Raw genomic sequence first — 18,513 nt, 5'->3', positions numbered from 1 at the left:
GACCAGGCTAGGGCCCAGGGAGAGGGTCAGGGGTCAGTAACTGACCACTGATGGCAGCTGAAGATAGGGTGAGGGCCACGTCTCTTCCATCCTGTTGCGCATGTGTGAATACGATGGGGCAGGGGCATCAGCAGTCATCTCCAGCTGCTTAGCTGCCAGCTACGCTCCTCCACCCCCACATGCACTCAGGGAGGGGATTCCAGGACGCCTCAGTAGAGACAGCTCAGGCAGCCCTCCGCCATGGTCTCCACAAGCTCTTACTGGTTGTCCTGGTAACCAAATGCAGGTGCTCTGGGTACCAAGGAGAACTCAGAGGCCTTTTCAAACCCTTCTTTGGACCCTGGCCAATCTGGTCCCACAAATATTACTGAGTGATTTCCTACGAAGTGTTAAATGAAAATAAAATGCTAGCACCTCAGAAAACTATAGTTAGAGTTCTCAAAGTGTGTTCTCCAAACCAAGACATTGGCATCAGCATCACCTAAGAACTTGTTAAAATGCAATTCTCTGCCCCCAAAGCAGACCTGCTGAGCCCTCCTGGGGCCTGAGCCCAGTAGTCTGTGCCTTAACACACCCTCTGGTGATATTGATGTGGGCTCAGCTTTGAGCCTGCTGCGGCTGCAGCATAAACCTTAGCCTGATTTCATGCCTTGTCAGGTGTGAAATCTTAACTTTTAGAAACAGATATCTTTATCTCTGGGGCTTGCCAGGTGACTCAGTGGTAAACAATATCTGCCTGCCATGCAAGAGATACAGATTTGATTTCTGGGTCAGGAAGATGCCCTGGGGAAGGGCATGGTATCCTACTCCAGCATTCTTTCCTGGGAAATCCCACGAACAGAGGAGCCTGGTGGGCTACAGTCCACATGGGATTGAACAACAGTCGGACACGACTCAGCCACTAGACAAAGGACAACAAAATCTTTTGTCTCTGACAAATGACAAAGTGTAGGGGAGCAACCTACACTCTGAAAAGGAATTTATTTTAAGTAAAAAATAGGGACGGGTACTATAAGGAGCAAGCCAGCCAGCTGAGCAACCACATCCGGTGAATGACAGGACCTCACTCCTCACTCCGGGGCCCCTGCTCTGCCCGGGAGGCCATCCCGCGGCCTCCCCAACTCTGAATCTCCGAAGGCAGAAGACCACTGACCTCCACAGATGGTCCCCCGAGGGGTGGGGGTGGTCAAGCCAGTAACAGCCCCGACCGAGAGACCTCGCGGAGCGGATGCTGGGGACCCCTGGTTCGAGAGCTCTTTACAGTCATCTCGAGGTAGTGTCCCTACCTCTAAGAGCTCAGAATTTAACGTTGCAGAGGGCGCAGCGGGAAGCCCATTCTTCGCAGACTCTAGTTCAGGGCCCCACGCGGACCGGGCCCCCGAGGGCGCGGCGGACTCCGGCTGCCGGCTTCACCTCCCTCCGGCCCCGCCCTCCCTGCCCCGCTGGGCAAGAGCAGGGTTGCGCCGGTGCCCCCCACAGGCCGGGGTGTGGTGGCCGCGGAGCCCCGCGGGCGGGGCGCGCCCGCCTAGACGCCGCCCTCCCAGCCGGCCTCGCCGGCTAGCGGCGCAGCCAATGGGGGCCGAGCCGCTGCGCGGGGATTGGGGCGGCGGCGGCGGGGGCCGGGGCGCGGGGAGGAGGCGAGGCGAGCGCTGTCAGCGCGGTTATAAGGGAGGGAAAAGTTGCCCGCGGACAGCCGGGCCGGCGCACGCTCGTAAGGAGGCCGCAGCGGCAGGGCGGGGCCGCGGAGCAGCGGGTGGCGGCGGAGGCAGTCTCCGATCACTGCCTCGCTCCCCTCGGGGTCTCCGCTCGGCGAGGTCCCGGGTTCGCGAGGACTTTTGCGCGCAGCCATGGGCGGTGTCGGGGAGCCAGACTGGGAACCTGGGCAGCGGGGGGCGCCGCTGCCCACCCTCCGCTGGGAGCAGGTCCGCCGGCACAACCTGCCAGGCGACAAGTGGCTGGTGATCGAGCGTCGCGTCTACGACATCAGCCGCTGGGCACAGCGACACCCTGGGGGCAGCCGCCTCATCGGCCACCACGGCGCCGAGGACGCCACGGTAAGGCCGCCCACCGCCGGCCGGGTGGAGCCCCGGTGCTCGGCTGGGGCCTGGTCGCTGGGCACCGTCCCCTGCTCCATTGCGGGTGGGAGCGGCGCGGCGTGGGAGCCGGGTGGGTGCTTAGCATCCTTCCTACTCACGCTCACCTTTGACCTCCTGACGGGGGACCCAGAGTTGGGAGGGACTGACGGGGGCCTGATGTGGAGTAAGAAGACCACAGCCCGGCAAAAGAACCCGCACCCCTGGGGCTGAGCTGCAGCAGATGTCTGTGGGAGGAAGGCGGGGGTCTCAGAGGTGGGTGTGTCCAGGCAGAAAGCGCTGGCCCTAGGTGAGGGCGCTCCCTGATGCTCTGGTGTTCCTCCTCTGGGTTCTGAGTGCACCCCCAGAGACGGTCTTCATGCTGGGTGCTTGCTGGATGCCAGAGGTAGGGCGGGTTCCCTAGGGGCTGGCAAGGATGTGCCCTCACAGGCTGGAGGCAGGGCAGCAGAGCCTGGGCAGGGCCTAGAGGTCTGTGGCTTTCCCAGGAACTGCTGTGAATGGCTCTGAGGGGCAGTGACTCACCTCTCCTGGGCTAGCAGCTGCGTGTGGGAGAATTTTGCCAGTCAGGCTGGGTGGGCCTCTTCGGAAAGCACAGTCACCCCAGGAACAGGCGGGCCCCTGTGGACCCCAGCTTCCCCTCCGCAGCCATGTCGAGACATTTTGGTCAAGGAGGAATGTGGCCTGTCCAGTGGGACCATTTGGCAGAGGAGCCATCAGGCTGAGACTCCTCACCAGCCCCTTTTCCCAGAGACCGCCCACCCCCTCCCCCCAGCCGAACAATAGGGCTTGGGGCCATGACAGTCTGTCCTTGACCATCCCAAATTCTAGATTGGTCACCCTGGGCACCAGGAAGTTCTTCAAGATTCCAGGGGATGCATCGCTAACTGGCGGGGCTTTAAATAACAAAAGAGATTGTGTCCTGTCCCAGCAGGGTCAGTGGCCCTGTTTCCAGAACCATCTTCTCTCTGCCCACTGCCTTCTCTAGTGGGTTGGGCGATCTTCCGGGGACTCTTTTAAGGAAAAAGTCTCTCTTCCTCACTTTCCCCGGAAGCTGAGAGGTTAGGGATCAGACATCTCCTGAAACTCTAGAAGGTGACAGTCAAACCCTTGTGTGCGGTGCCAGGGGCCCACGCGGTGGCCAGGGAGTGTGAGCTGACTGAGGGCTGGTGAGTGTGTGACCGTCTCCAGGCCTATATGTGTGTGAACGAGGCCTGTGTTTGTGTGCATGGTTACACACACGTGCATTGCTGCCAGGGCGTTGGGGTGGGGTTGGGGGGTGGGTTGGTAAGGAGCCGCAGTTCCTCCCCCCTCCCCTGGGCTGAGCGCTGGCCACCCCTCCAGGATCCTGGAGGTGGCTGCTCTGGCCTTTTTTCAACCTCTGACCTGGCGGACAGGATGGAGGCTGGTGAGAGGAAGATGATGAAGAATGTTTGTGAGTCACTTTTTCCTGCTTGGTGCCCAGGCCTATGCTGGGGACCCTCCTGTGTGGGAACCCCATCATCCATTTAGCTCTATACCCTGAGACCCCACGTGACCGCTTTCTCACTGATTCCTCACCAACAGGGTCCATTTTCCCATTTCCATTAAAAAACATGCTGTCTGTTCCCTGGGGCCATGGACAGGCTCTGCCATTGGAGGCTCTGAGTGACCTTGAACCAGGCATGTCACTCCTGTGAGCCTCAGTTTCCCCATCTGTAAAGTGGGGACAGCGGGGACAGACAGTGAGCCAGCTGAAAGTGGGACTGTGCCTTTGCAACTCTGCGGCCCCACAGCTGCCACGCAGTTGTTCCCAGTCAGCGTGTGTTGCCGGCTGATAAGTGTGAGTGTGCCCTGCAGACCGTAGAGTGCAGTGGACAGCCATGACATAGCCACCTCTGGTTCATTCATGTCTGTAACAGGGTGTGATGTTATCTCTTAGCTTTCCTGAGGCCCAGACACTGGGCTTAAGTTGCCACCAATACCTGGTCTGTTCAGCCCAAAGGGGTTATGAGGAGATTGGGGGTGGAGGACCCTAGGTTTTGTCTGTGGTGAGCCCACAGGGCAGAGCAGGGCTCAGACAACCCAGGGCCTGGTGTGGTCCAGCCCAGACCCCCAGGCACCCCAGCCCCTGCCCTGGAGCACTGGTGGGGGTGGGGTAGCCATGTCACAGGGGCTGTGTTCCCGCAGCCACCTCTTACCAGCCCCTGCCGCCCATCAGCTGTTCTCCTGTTCAGGCCACAGAAGCCTTCCTGCCAGGAAATTCCCAGAGTTCCTGTGCCGTGAAGTCAGCTTGTGGCCATCCTGGGATACAAAGCCGGGTACCCTGGGGAGAGTGCTCTGGGCCCTGAGCCAGGTTCTTCTAAGAGTCATAGGCAGTCTGAGACTAGAGGGGCCAGCCAGGGAGGGGCAAGGCCCAGCCACTGCTGGTCATAAGTTGACCAGGGCTGGGCGCTGAGCACCTACTATGTGCCAGGCTCCGAATTCAGCGCTTGATTTATAGACAGTCCCTCTTTGAATCCTCATGATACATCTATGGGACAGGTACTGTTATTATTTCCATTTTACAGATGAGAAAACTGAGACTCAGAGAGGCAAAATGACTTGAAATTAAGTGACGGGTCTTGGATTTGAATTCACAGCCCATCTTGACCACCCGCTCCACTGCCGCTTCTCTGTTTATTTCGTTCGTTCATTCATCCTTCAATTATTAATTCACTGGATTCAACAGCAGATACCAGCAAGCATATCCCATATGCCAAACCTTGACCTAACCTCTGAAGATACAGCTATGAACAGAAAATCTGCTGGGAGGGACTTCCCTGACAGTCCAGTGGTTAAGGCTCCACACTTCCACTGCAGGGGGCACGGGTTTGATCCCTGGTTGGGGAACTCTCATCCCTCATGCTGCATGAGGCAGCAGAAAAAAAATCTGCTAGGAGGATGTTCCTTGGCAGAGGGACCAGCTAAGGCAAAAGCTCAGAGGTGGGGCCATAGCAAGACCATCGGCGTGGCCGGAGCCAAGCAGTGAGGAGAAGGGCCAGCAATGAGGACCGGCGGTAGCAGGGGAATCAGGACTTTGGTTTTATTCTAAGGGGAGAATGCAGGGCAGAACAGAGAAGACAGGGGAATCTGACATATCGATACATTTTAAAAGGATCCCTAGTGAGGAAGGGGAAGGCAGAGCCTCCCAGGAGAAGAGGGAGGTGTTAACAGATGATAGGACCTCCCCCCAAGCCCTGCCAGGGGAAGCCACTTGGAAGAGGTGGCCATTCACCTGGGCCCTGAGGTGCAGGTGTGTCCAGGGGAGAGGGCAGGTGATGCTGGGCTCAGGGGCACCAATGGGAACCATTAGGATCTAACTCTGGGTGGTATTCAGACAACAAACTTCAGAGGTGATCCCAGTGTTGGCCCATTTTACAGATGAGGAGACTGAGGCTGAATACGGGTGATTTAAAGGGACCTTTTTGGAACCCTCAAAGGGCAGGACCTTTGTCCTTGGGCTTGGAAGGTGGGCTTTGTGTCTGGGAGTTGGGTAGGGGCAGGTCTGGGCAGATCTGAGGCTCTGGAGTGAGAGTGGGGCCAGAGAGAGGGGCTGGCCGGGGACTCAGATGACCTGGTCCCGGGGCCCACGCTTTGCTTCCACTACCACGCTGGCTGCCTTGAAAGCTGCCTAATGGCCACTCCTGTGAAGCTTGCCCTCTCTGGGCTCTGTAGGTGTTTTCTGCAGTGTCCCCACCCACCCAGGCCCCTGGAGGAGCTGGGCGGTGGGGGGATAGGGGTGTTGCAGTGCCTTGGGGAGGTGTCAGGATTGTGCAGTGCTGGGCAGGAATGTGGGGATGCTAGCGGCCTAAGCACCCTGGGAGCCCATCTACATTTCCTCGTAAGGATGCCCAAGTGGCAGCCATGGGTTTCTCAGGAAACAGCAGCAGGAGAGAACCAGAACTCAGTGGTGGAGAGAGGACCCAGGGGTCCACTTCATGTCACAGCTGGGTCAGTGGCACCTGTGAGGCCAAGGGTGCTGGGTGGAGGAGACCGCCCTCTCCCAGGCCACCACACTCATCACCAGGGACACCAGGGATGCTGGCGGGGATAGGGGCAACTTCCTGGGGCATCTGCCATTGAGCAAGACTCTGCTGCTTGGGCAGGAGTTGGATACTCATGTCCAGACCTGTGTGCCCTTTGGCCTCAGTTTCCTCTTCTATAAAATGGGGATACTGATAGTGCCTCCCCACTGGCTGGAAGGAGCATTTGGCCACTGGGAGTGAGATCCGGCTCTCTTTTCAAATCTTCCCACTCGAAAGGGAGGGAGGGAGAGAGAGACGAATTCCTGAGTGTGCCCACCCCCATCCTCACAACCCACTGAGCCGAGGTTAAGAGGAGCAGACCCAGACCACCTGAACCCCCAGCTGCTCCACCCCTTTCCTGATCTGGAACATTCCAAATTCTTTGAAGAAGTGATCAGAAATGCTCCCCACCTCCACCTTATCTTTGGGGTGGAAGGTGTCCTGCCTCCTCGCCTCAGGCTGCCCAGAACATGACCAGCAGGGCATACCTCTACCCTCCCGCCTCCCGCCTGTGGGCCTGGATCTCTGGGTGGACCGCGGTGAAGGGCAGCTGAGGCCATGGGGACCGGATGCCAGGCCCCTTCTCCATGCTCTACCTGCACTGACTCAGTCCTCTGGCAGCCCCATGAGATGGGCACGAGTGATTCCTGATTTACTGATGACAAAGTACAGGTAGGAGAAGGGGTGTGGTCTTGTCTGCGGCTCCATGGCTTGGCGTGGCTCATGAATGACTCAGCTCCTACCCTCTGCAGGCTGCCTCCTGAGTCTCCCCATGCCTGCCCTTAACCAGCTGCTCCCTGGAGTTCAAGGCGGGGCTGGGGGCCTGAGCAGGGGCCTTTCTGAGGCTTCCGGGGACTGAGACAGGGCTGGGTGGGAGCTGTGCCCTGGGAGGACGTGGACCTCACAGGAGATCCCTGGGTTTGAATCCCTGCTCTGCCACTGCAGACTCTGGGGCAGGTGGGCCCACCACTCAGAGCCTCTGTTCTCCGCCCCCGGCAAAATGGTTCAGACCCCCTATCTGGTGGGCTGTGGAGGGTTGGCTCTTGTCCACATATTCACACCTGCCATCCTGCGCCTGCTCTGTGCGGGGCTCCGAGGCCACGGCCGTGAACAGGGCCTGTCCCTGCCACCTGCAGTCTATGTTTAGAGACACCATTTTAATTCTAGAAGTTTCACCCAAGTCTGTTCCAAGAACCAGTGAGGCCTTAGTTGCCACCTCCTTGGGGGAAAGTCACAGGGTTTGCACCCGTGCCCCTGAGAAGATGTTTCCAGATGCACTGGGGGTGGGCGTGGCGGGAGGCGCAGTGTAAGGCTGGGACCTCCTGCAGTGCCCTGAAACTTGGTCAGTGCAGCCCCAGAAATGCCAGGACCACCTTCCTGACCCCCACACCTTGGCCTCTGAGCAGCCAGATCGTTGGTTACTCAGGATGGTGACCAGCCTCGTGATGAGGACCCCCTGCCCCCACCTAGAAGACACACCGCCTCCCCTCTGACCAGGGAGTGGCCACCCTGAGGCTACTGCCAAGGGGCCACAAGCACCATTTTACAGGCAGACCAAGTTCTGGCCCAGCCTTCATCAGATGGAGCTGTGTGACCTTGAGTAACTGGCTCAACCTCTCTAAGTCTTCTGCCCATTGAGATTCCTGAATGTTTAAACAGAGGCCAAAGAGGACTGGGTCACACGGCCCCAGCCAATAGTCCAGGAAAAAAAAAACTGTTTGCTGAGGTTTGGGTCTGAAGCCAGGGACCTACTGTGTTGATACTCAGACCGCAAGAAGTGTAGGCTCTGGAGTGCTCAACCCAGCCCCAGGAACCTGGGCTGCTTTCCCAGTATCTACCCACCCATCAGGTGGAGACTTGTCTGTGAGCTCCGGGATAGTCCCACCTGGACCTGAGGGGGCTCACCCCTTCCCTACTCACTGTAAGGGACACACCTGGCTGGAGGTCTCCTGGGTGGGCCTGGCTGTGGCCTCTCCCTCGGGGCATCTCCAGGCCTGGCTTGGGTACATCCGGGCGAGGGGAAAGGAGTCAGGGAGGTGACCTACTGCCCCAGCTGCTCAGCTCAAGAGTATGGCCCTGGAGCATCTGGGGTCTGCCGGGTGCTGGGGTGGCCCCAGAACAGACTCAGAGGTCAGGAGAGAGGAGGGCTGGGAGGGTAGACATCCTGGGGCCGTAGCCACAGGACACGCGTCTGGTGTGTGTGTGTGTGCGCGCGCGTGCGCGCACGCCAGGCTGTGTCTCTCTGGGTACCCGAGCGACTGCCCGTGCGCGTTGTTCCCGAGCGTGGCTGTGAGCCTTCGTGGGTTGGTGGTGGTGTGTGCTTGTGTAGAGGCACACGCTTATGGCACTGAATTTCTGTGACACCTGTGAGCCTTGGTTGTTACACCATTTGTGAGCGTGCCGTGTGCCTGTTTGTATGTGGGCTCTGTGCACCACCAGGGGGGTTTCAGAGGAAATGAGAATCAGAGTCAACGCTCATTCAGGCTTAAAACAGACGGAAGTTCTGACATGCTACACATGGATGAACCTTGAAGACATTATGCTAAGTGACAAGTCAGTAACACAGACTATATGATTCCTCTTCTAAGTGTCAATTCTTTCTGTTTTTTTTTTTTTTCTGGCCGAGCTGCATGACTTACAGGACTTTAGTTTCCTGACCAGGGATTGAACCTGTGCCCTGTGCAGTGGAAGCATAAAGTCCTAACCACTGAACCACCAGGGAATTTCCTTCAAGTCAATTCACAGAGAGCCGTACCTATGGTTTTCGGAGGCTGTGAAGTGAGAGTCGCTCAGTTGTGTCTGACTCTTTGCTACCCCATGGACTATACAGTCCGTGGAAATTCTCCAGGCCAGGATACTGGAGTGGGTAGCCTTTCCTTTCTCCAGGGGATCTTCCCAACCCAGGGATCAAACCCAGGTCTCCCACACTGCAGGCGGATTCTTTACAGCTGAGCCACCAGGGAAGCCCAAGAAAACCGGAGTGTGTAGCTTATCCCTTCTCCAGGAGGTCTTCCCGACCCGGAGTCTAACTGGGGTCTCCTGCACTGCAGGCAGATCCTTTATCAACTGAGCTCTGAGGGCTGGGAGAGGTAGAAATGGGGAGCTAGTGTTTCATGGGGACAGAGTTCCAGCTGAGGTAGATAAAGAAGTTTTGGAGATGGATGGCAGGGATGGTTGCCCAACAAGTGAATACATTTAATGTCACTGAACTGTACACTTCAAAATGGTGAAAATGGTCAATTTTATGTATGTTTGACTACAATTAAAAAGAAAAAAAAAAGTTAATGCTCTTGGCTCTAGAGCCAGAAAGGTCTGGAGTCTCATCCCTTGGGTTTGCCCCCTGGATTTGCCTAGTTCCAGGCAGGAGAACAGACTTGCTCGGGGTCACGGTGAGCGGGGTCAGCCAAGCACAGCAATTTTCCTCTTAGCTCCCCGGCCAACACTCCCCAGGTGGCCAGGGCCATGGCAGCTTCCTGGGGGGCCAGCCTCCCCTCGACCACCTGTCTCCCCGGGGTGCTGCCCCCCCCCCATCAGAGCTCTTCCCTGGAGACAGATCTATACCAATACAGCCCTGTCCCCTACTGTGAGCTCCAGGGAGGGGCCCCAAGTCAGCCTTCCCAAGGACCTAGGTTATTCCAGAAGCTACACCCTTGGAGCCCCCAGGTCCTCAGGCTGCTCTGGGCCAGGAGGGGAGAGCAGCTAACAAGGAAAGGGGAACCCCTTGGGTGAATCCTGCAGGTGCGGCCTCTAGGTGGGGGCTGGAGGGGCCTGAGGTTCTTCTGAGCCCGGCACAGGATGGTGTGGGGGATGTCGTGCAGTAATGCCCACCAGGTGCTGCTAGTCTCATTAGCGAGAGGACAATAGCAGCCAGCAGTCACCTTCCTGAGGACATCCCCATCCCAACTGGCCCCAGACACTGCTTCCGCAGTCCAGGCTTCTGGTCAGCTGGGGCTGGCTCACTCAGAAAGTCCAAGGATAAAAACCCGTTTGCGAACGACAGTGAGCCAAAGACATGAGGGCTAGATCAGGAAGGCTGAGCCCTAGGTGTGATGTTCAAGTTTACTCACAGTTCAGCGCTGTCGAGCATGAACGATGGGGGTCACTTCCTGACCAGTCCCTCTCCTCTTTATCTTTATCCCTCAGCCCTTTATCTTGCTTGAGGTCGCTCTCTTCCTCTAACCCCTTCTGCTTTGCACCCTGCCCCCACCCCCCGCCACCATTACACAGAATAACAGGAATGTTAGATTGTTTATTAAACTTATTTAAAAAAAAAACAAAACTTATTTTGTCCTCCTGCTTTTCAAATTAGAGAAGTTTAACTGTTCGAGCATCTTCAGGCTGTGTGGTCTTCGGTGGATTTTTTTTTTTTCTCCTGGTGGCCCAGTGGTCATCAATTGCCAATCTCCTCACTCACACGTTACTCACTGCTTATGTTTGTAAAAGCTGGTAGATCTGACATTTGTGACCCTGTAGAAAAGCATGTGATTTTGAGAAAGCTTTCCCGCTATCTTTTTTGGAAAAGTCAAACCCTTTCATGAACGGAAGCAGAGTGTTTCAGGGAAAACTTTCTGTAAATCCAGATTTTAAAACACCCAACCAAGTTTGAGGAAAGGCCCCATGGCAGGGTGAAGCAGCTGGAGTCCAGTAGGTGAGGGGTACCCAAGCAGGGCACCCAGGGCCTGGGAAGGACCAGGGAGGACTCATGGGCAAGGCTGACCGTCATTCAGTTGTGACTAATGAACAACTAGCTGCCTGCCTGCCTGTTTGCCCTTCCATCAGCAGCCCTTCTGCTTTGTCTCTGCCTGCTGCCTCTGGGTGCTGACCCAGCTGTCTGTCTGTCTGTCCACCTGACTCTCTGCTCTCCTTCAGGATGCCTTCCACGCCTTCCACCAGGACCTCAGTTTTGTGCGCAAGTTCCTGCAGCCTCTCCTGATTGGAGAGCTGGCCCCAGAGGAGCCCAGCCAGGATGGACCCCAGAATGTGAGCAGGGCCCTGGTGGAGGCTAAGCCCCTCGTGTGGGGCTGGAAGAATGGGGGCATTGCTGGTAACAGCTTCATGGTTTGCCAGCCCTCCCGAGCAGACAGTTGCTGGCAGAGCTGTAGGGACGCCTGCACCAGCATTTCCTGGGGGACTCCAGGAAGACCCTCTTCCTTGCTCTGGGCCCTGCATCCCCATCTATGATGAGGATTTAGATGAACTGAGCTCTAAGGGTTTTCCCTGCTTCTCAGGCTCCCTACACCTTTTGTGGGGATGGGGGAACCCCAAGCTGGCACTCCATCCCCTTTGGCCACACACCTTGGACCCTAGGAGGAGTGGCTGTGGAGGGTGGTGGGGATGGAGGGTGGGAGTGGGGGGCCTCCCTCGCTTCCTCGGCTAACCAGCTGTTCCGCCCCGACAGACCCAGCTGATCGAGGACTTCCGAGCCCTGCGCCAGGCGGTGGAGGACATGAAGCTGTTTGAAGCCAAGCCCGCCTTCTTCGGTCTCCTGCTGGGCCACATCCTGGCCATGGAGGTGCTCGCCTGGCTCATGATCTACATGCTTGGCCCCGGCTGGGTGCCCAGTACCCTGGCTGCCCTCATCCTGGCCATCTCCCAGGTGACCCAGCACTGTCTTGTAGACACCTAGACTGACAACAGCCATGGCCTGGCACACGCGGGCACTTGGGAAATGTTTGCTGAAAACAAACGACCAGCAAACAAAGAAAACATTTGTTTCTTTGTCTGCAAACAAAGAATGACCAGCTAGAGGCCCCATAAGTCCAGCTTCATTTTAAATGAACTAAGGAAGCGCTTTACTTAGTACCCCTCAGGGAGCCCAGGGTCCAAAGCTGGAAGGCTGCTGCCTGCAGCCCCTGGACCTCCCCAGCTCAGCTGTCCTTGTCTCTTAAAAGATGAATCTGGGGACTTCCCTGGCAGTCCAGTGGTTAAGACTCGGCACTTCCATTGCAGGGGGTGCAGGTTCAATCCCTGGCAGGGGATTCCACATGCCGTGCTGGGCGGCCAGAAAATAAAAACTAAATTAAAAAAAAAAAAAAGGAAGCTGGTCCACTAGGGTCTAGAGTGGAACGTGAGCTGTGGCGGTGCCCTGCGAGCTGGGAGGGCTGGCTGGCCAGGGCTCCTGGCTGGACCCCCGGCAGCTCCCTGCCACAGCCCCGGACCCTGCGTCTCCCCAGGCCCAGAGTTGGTGTCTGCAGCACGACCTGGGCCACACGTCCATCTTCAGGAATTCCCGGTGGAACCACTTGGCCCAGCAGTTTGTGATGGGGCAGCTGAAGGTGAGGGTGGGGGCGGAAGGCGGGCTGCCGGCGGGGGCCGAGTGGGGATGGGGCTGCATGGGGAGGTGGGCATGACCCGGCCCCACACCTGAGAGCCCCCTCCCCCGCAGGGCTTCTCTGCGCACTGGTGGAACTTCCGCCACTTCCAGCACCACGCCAAGCCCAACATCTTCCACAAGGACCCAGACGTGACTGTGGCGCCTGTCTTCCTTTTGGGGGAGTCGTCCGTTGAGGTGCGTGGGGGGACACGCTCAGGCCAGGCCTGCAGCGGAAACCTGGTGGCCCCAGAGCCCCCCAGCTCCGCGATGGCCCCGCCCCCTACTCTAGTTCTAGGCAGAGCCCCTGTTCCCAGGGTGCCCCCGCCCCACCTCCCAGTGGCTAGAATCCAGAGTTGCCTTGGCCTCTTGGCCCAGCCAGCCCCCTGGCCCTGCCCAGGGCAAGGAGGGCCTGGAGAGCCACCCTCCCCAACGGGCCACCTGTATCCTCACAGTACGGCAAGAAGAAGCGCAGATACTTGCCCTACAACCACCAGCACCTGTACTTCTTCCTGAGTGAGTGTCCCCTTGTCCTCCTGGGGGCGGGGGCACAGATGGGGTGGGGGCCATGCCGGGGCCTGCCTTGTCCACTGCACATCTCTGGTCACCCCAGCCTGCAGCCCATGCAGCTTTCCGTGGCCAGCCTCTGCCCTAGCCCTTCCCTCCACTGGGGTGCCTTCTGGTCAGCGGCGGTCACAGCCCTGGCTGCAGCTTTCAGAGTTCCTTCTTGCCCTCAGTCAGGGCATCCCGAGCCCTAGGGCAGTTGTGGGGGCCACAAGGTGAAGATTAAAGGGTGGGGATATATCAGGCTGGTGCCAACCTGCAGAAGGGGCATGGGGGAGGCGGTGGGGCAAGGACCAGCCTGGAAAGGCTCAGACACCGAGGGCCTGAGCGAGGACCAGGCCTTGTGGGTGACGCGGGCTCATCCCTACTGGGTGGGACCAGCCTCCAGCCCTGCTGGAGGAACAGAGCCCCCTTCCCATCCCTCTGGCCGGCCCACTCTGCACCCCACCCTGCTCCTGAGCCCCCCTCATGCCCCTCCTTGCAGTCGGCCCGCCGCTGCTCACGCTGGTGAACTTCGAAGTGGAAAATCTGGCCTACATGCTGGTGTGCATGCAGTGGATGGTGAGCGGGGGCCCTGCCAGCTCCCCTGGGCATACAGCTGTGGTGGAGGAAGGTGGGGTGTGCGTGTAGTGATGTGGAACACGTGTGCTTGAGAGCAGGGGGCGTGAGTGTGTGCGTGTGTGGTTGCCAGGTCAGCGTGTGCACAGGGTGTGATGTGCGTCTCTCACAGTGAGAGATGAGGGTGGGGACCCCCTGGGCCCCCTCTGCCAGGTATTTGTCTTCTGGGCAAGGCTTCCTTCATCCCACACCCTTGCACAGCATCCATGGTCAGCCCTGTAAGGCTGGCAGGCGAGGACTTGTCCCTTTACCTGGCTGAGAAACCCGGGCCCAGAGAAGGGGTGGTGATATGCCCGTCCGAGGCACATCGAGCCGAAAGGATGGGCATGACCTCAGCTCCCACTCCGGGCTGCCTCGCGGCCTCCCCCTCCTCCTCCTTCCTCTACAGGACTTGCTCTGGGCCGCCAGCTTCTACGCCCGTTTCCTCTTGTCCTACATCCCCTTCTATGGCATTCCTGGGGCGCTGCTCCTCTTTGTGGCTGTCAGGTATGGCCAGGTTTGGCATGACAAGCAGAAGAGCACCCTGACCATGGCCCTCAGTGTTTCCATCTGCAGAATGGGGACAGCAGTACTGTCTCCCTGGGCTGTTGAGTGGCAGCATCCAGGGGGTGGCGGGTCTCAGGGAAGCAATCTGGGGTGTCCACCCTCTTGAGTAGGGCTGCTCTGGGCTCAGCCTGGCAGTGGCCTCCATGCCACTTGGCTGCTTGAAACACCAGTGGGGAGGAGTTGCGATCCCATAGTACAGATGGGGAAGCTGAGTGGTCAGCAGGATGTGGGGCAGCACCTTGAACCTCCTCTCACAGGGTCCTGGAGAGCCACTGGTTTGTGTGGATCACACAGATGAACCATATCCCCAGGGAGATTGGCCATGAGAAGCACCGGGACTGGGCCAGCTCTCAGGTGGGCAGCCGGGGCAGGGTCCATCCTGGGGATAGGGGTGGGGTCCCCAGCTGGGAGGAATGGGGGCGCTGATGGGGCTGCTGTGGGGTTGGCGCTCTGTGCCAGCCCCCGCACCTGTGCCCCGCCCTCTCCTGGCAGCTGGCAGCCACCTGCAATGTGGAGCCCTCGCTCTTCATCGACTGGTTCAGCGGACACCTCAACTTCCAGATCGAGCACCAGTGAGTGCAGACCCGGGGGCGGGGTGGGGGGGGTGCCATGGGGGTGGGAGTGAGCCTGAGTCCCCGTTTCCCGTCTACTCCGGGAGAGGCCAAGACATCTGCCCTGGACTTCCCGGAGGGCCCGGGAGAGGTGGTGCCCGGGTCCGGGGGTGCCAAGGCACTGTCTCCCCTGCAGTCTCTTCCCCACGATGCCGAGGCACAACTATCGCAGGGTGGCCCCGCTGGTCAAGGCCCTGTGTGCCAAGCATGGCCTCAGCTACGAGGTGAAGCCCTTCCTCACCGCCCTGGTGGACATCATCAGGTAAGGGCCGTCCACTCACGGTGGCTCCCCGGGGCCCCCGCCCACCCCTGGGGCCCGTCAGCCACTCCCTGAGCACCCACCTGGCTCTCTTGAGTTCTTGCAGGTTCCTCTCTGGGAGCTGGCATTCAGGGCCTTTCCCATCAGCCTCTCTGCCCTTGGCCTGTGACCCCACCCCCGTCCTTCCCAGTGTCCACTCACACACAGGCCCAGGCCCGGTCCTCGTCAGTGAGCAAAACTTCCCGACATCCCTGCCTTCCTGGAGCTGACATCTGAGCAGGGGGAAATGGAGAACAAGCAGTTAATTACAGAAAATAAGTAAATGACAAAATGCGAGAAAGGGAGAAGTGCTTCAGCAAAAAACAAACAAAACCACAAAACCTTCGGGTGGGTACAGGAGAGGAAATGGGGGGTACCAGGCAGAGATGCAATTTTTAGTTGGGTGGCAGGGTGGGTGGTAAGAAGGCAATGTGTGAGCAGAGACAGGGAGGAAGGGAGAGGGCTGGCCGTAGAGACATCTGGGGGCAGCATGTCTGGGGCCGGGGAATAACCGTGCAAAGGCCCTGAGGCAGGAGTATGCTAGATGTGTGGGAGAGCCACTGAGCAGAGGAGGGACACACAGGACTTGGATTTTGGAAGGGTGCTCTGACTGCAGGAACGTACTGATGGGGCAGAAAGAGCAGAGTGGGGTTCCTGCAGCTGTTCAGGGGTGACCGGGCTCGGCCCTGGTGGTAGCCTCGACAGGGGAACAGAGGCCAGAGTCTCAGCCGGAGCTCTTCCACCTACGTGCCTTAGCACAGGCTGTTCCCTTTACTTTGAGGCCTTTCCTTCTCTACTGGTGTTTGAATTCCTCCTTCATCACCCTCCCAGCCCGATCCTCAAAGCCCCTGCCACTTGGCCTGGCCCCTTTCAAACACCTGGCACAGGGTTTTCCTTGCAAGTTACTGATGCTTCTGGTTCCCTCCCCCGCCTGATATCAGGCTGGTGGTGGGCACACTGCATGCCTCACAAACCTCTGGGTTGCAGGGCTCAGCAGGAGGAAGCGACAGAGAGAGCCGGGTGAGGAGGGACAGACCCACCCTGGCTCCTGGCTGGACATGGCCTGGGCCCTTTCCCCTCCCACCCAAGGCCTAGGTTCCACTGCAGTTAATGAAAGTGTAGCCGCCTCTCCCAGTCCTCCCCTCCAGGACCCCACCCCAGCTGCCTGCCCATCTCCCCTCACACTCATCATCGTGGGGGGAAAAGGTTAATATCTTGCGGTTGAGTCCCTCATATCTTCCCTACCCCCACCACCCAGGTCCCTGAAGAAGTCTGGCAATGTGTGGCTGGAAGCCTACCTCCACCAGTGATGACCGCAGCGCCCGGGGCCCCAGCAGCCACCAAGCCACCCAGACAGGCTTCTTCACCTGCCCCACCTCGCCCTGCCTCAGGCTGGAGGCCCTGTCTGTCCTCTTGGGTCCTCTCCCCATCTGCTCCACAGCCCTACGACCATGGCTCTAGACCCACTAGGACCCGGGCTAGGGGCATGGGGTATAAAGACAGTGAGCGTGACATGTTTTCCTAGAGCAAAAATTTAGGGGAAAAATGTTATTTTTATATAAAAACAAACCCAGGTATGTTATGGAGTAGATATTTGCATGGATTTTGGAACTGGAGTTCAGGTCCTTGGGCCATCAGGGTGTTGGGAGGTGAGAGGGCGGTGGTGGATGGTGGCTTTCTGAGTTGACCTCTGCTCTGGGTCAGGGAGCTGAGCCCCGGGCTCAGATGCCCTGAGGGCCTGGTCCCTTCCTGTTCTTCATCCAGTCACCAGCAACCTTGGTAGTTCACTCCAGGCTCACCCCACTTCACTCCTTTGCATAGTTGGACAGGGAGGCTTCCCTGGTGGCTCAGTGGTGAAGAATCCGCCTGCCAGTGCAGGAGACACAGGTTCAATCCCTGGGTCTAGATTTCTTGGAGAAAGAAATGGCAAGCCACTCCAGTATTCTTGCTTGGGAAATCCCCTGGACAGAGGAGCCTGGTGGGATAGGGTTGCAGAAAAAGTCAGACTAGACTTAGCGATTAAACAACACAGAGAGAGACAGAGACTGGCGGCAGACGGGGGCCGAGGGCCATGTATGCGGGCACCCCCAGATCACAGGAGGCACCCCTGTCCGGCATCTGCATTGGCCTGATGGCCAAGGGGCCTTAGAGGGCCACTGGTGGGGGTCTGCTGCTGAACTCAGAAGTATACCTGGCATCACACCAGTGAGTGGGTCCACAGGAGGTGATCGGGATCTCCCCCTGCCCCATGCCTGTCCGGGACCAGGTGCTGGTTTCCAGCTGCTGCAGTGAACCATTCAAGCAGGACCCCAGTGTGTGTGTGTGTAATTAATTTCGCTTCAGTTGTATCTGTCTCTTTGTGACCCTATGGACTATAGCCCGCCAGGCTCCTCTGTCCATGGGATCCTCCAGGCAAGAATACTGGAATGGGTAGCCATTCCCTTCCCCAGGGTTTCTTTCCGGCCCAGGGATTGAACCCAGGTTTCCTGCATTGCAGGCAGATTCTTTACCGTCTGAGACACCTGGAAGCCCAAGGACCTCTGGAACAGGGCTCTTTCTGTCCCGAGAGTCTGAGAACAAGGCGTGGTCCTTCACTGAGCCTTGGGCTCCTCATCTGGAAAATGGGTGTTGGCCTGGGCCTCTGGTGTTTGGACACTCTTGGGGGGCTTCCTGAAGGTGGGAAGGAGGGAGAGCCGGGCTTCTGGACCCCTCTGCTCAGCAGCTCTAAACCGAGTGGAAGGTTTCCTTAGAAGTGTCAGCAGATTGAGGAAAAAATGGAAACGCTGAGCTAGGATTTCTTTGAGGGGCTTTCTGGCCCAGGGGCTGGAGTCTCCCCACCAGCTGCAGGACTGCCCCCCACCATTTGTCCCCAGGGCCCAGACTGGCTTCCCTACAGGAAGTGGAAGGGGGCAGGTTCTTGTCCAGTCTTTCCCCGGACCTCCAGTCTCACCCTGACCCACTCCACACCGTGTCCTCCTTTTCTCTGGAGTGGGCAGCCAGGAGGGAAAGTCCTGGACTCCAGGCTGTGACATTGGGGAAGTTATGCAATCTCTTGGGAGTGATAGTGTGACCTCCTAGGGTGACAGAAGAGATACCTGTGGAAGGCTTTTTGCTGAGAGCCTGCAGCAACAGGGCTGAGCCATTCATCTTAAAAATGGGTACAATCCATGGCCCTGGGGCCATCACAAGCTCTCACCTGGGACAAGCACGTGGCTGCCTCCCAGCCTGTTTTGTCCTTGAAAGGTACTTCCTACCTTGAAAGTAAGTCCCACTTCAGGGCCCCTGCCCAGGCTGTTTGTTCTCTTTGTGGCTGTCCCCTTCCTGTGGTCACCTGCTGACTCCTGGTGCCCTGTGGGCCCTGGGATGGCAGTCCCCCAGGGCAGACGGTCAGCGCCTTTCCGACAGTGACCCTGATGCCCTTATCAGGGAA

General features: G+C 58.3%; 1 protein-coding gene across 2 annotated transcripts; it reads left to right on the top strand.

Moving 5' to 3' along the window:
* The first annotated feature begins 1,691 nt into the window (after positions 1–1,691).
* FADS3 (fatty acid desaturase 3) lies at positions 1,692–16,665 on the top strand. Of its 2 annotated transcripts, NM_001083691.2 has the most exons (12): positions 1,750–2,054; positions 11,006–11,116; positions 11,535–11,732; positions 12,310–12,411; positions 12,522–12,644; positions 12,902–12,962; positions 13,495–13,571; positions 14,017–14,114; positions 14,432–14,528; positions 14,667–14,746; positions 14,922–15,047; positions 16,342–16,665. In NM_001083691.2, the coding sequence occupies exons 1-12, from the start codon at positions 1,848–1,850 to the stop codon at positions 16,391–16,393; spliced, it is 1,332 nt and encodes a 443-aa protein (NP_001077160.1). In that variant the 5' UTR covers positions 1,750–1,847; the 3' UTR covers positions 16,394–16,665. The 2 variants fall into 2 exon arrangements, with proteins under 2 accessions (XP_059738906.1, NP_001077160.1); XM_059882923.1 differs by lacking the exon at positions 12,310–12,411 and having other exon boundaries at positions 1,692–2,054.
* The last annotated feature ends 1,848 nt before the right edge of the window (positions 16,666–18,513 follow it).

Source organism: Bos taurus, chromosome 29 (genome assembly GCF_002263795.3).
Source record: "Bos taurus isolate L1 Dominette 01449 registration number 42190680 breed Hereford chromosome 29, ARS-UCD2.0, whole genome shotgun sequence".
NCBI lineage: Eukaryota > Metazoa > Chordata > Mammalia > Artiodactyla > Bovidae > Bos > Bos taurus.
Note: the sequence above shows the minus strand (reverse complement) of the source record. Positions and strands in the feature narration are given on the sequence as shown.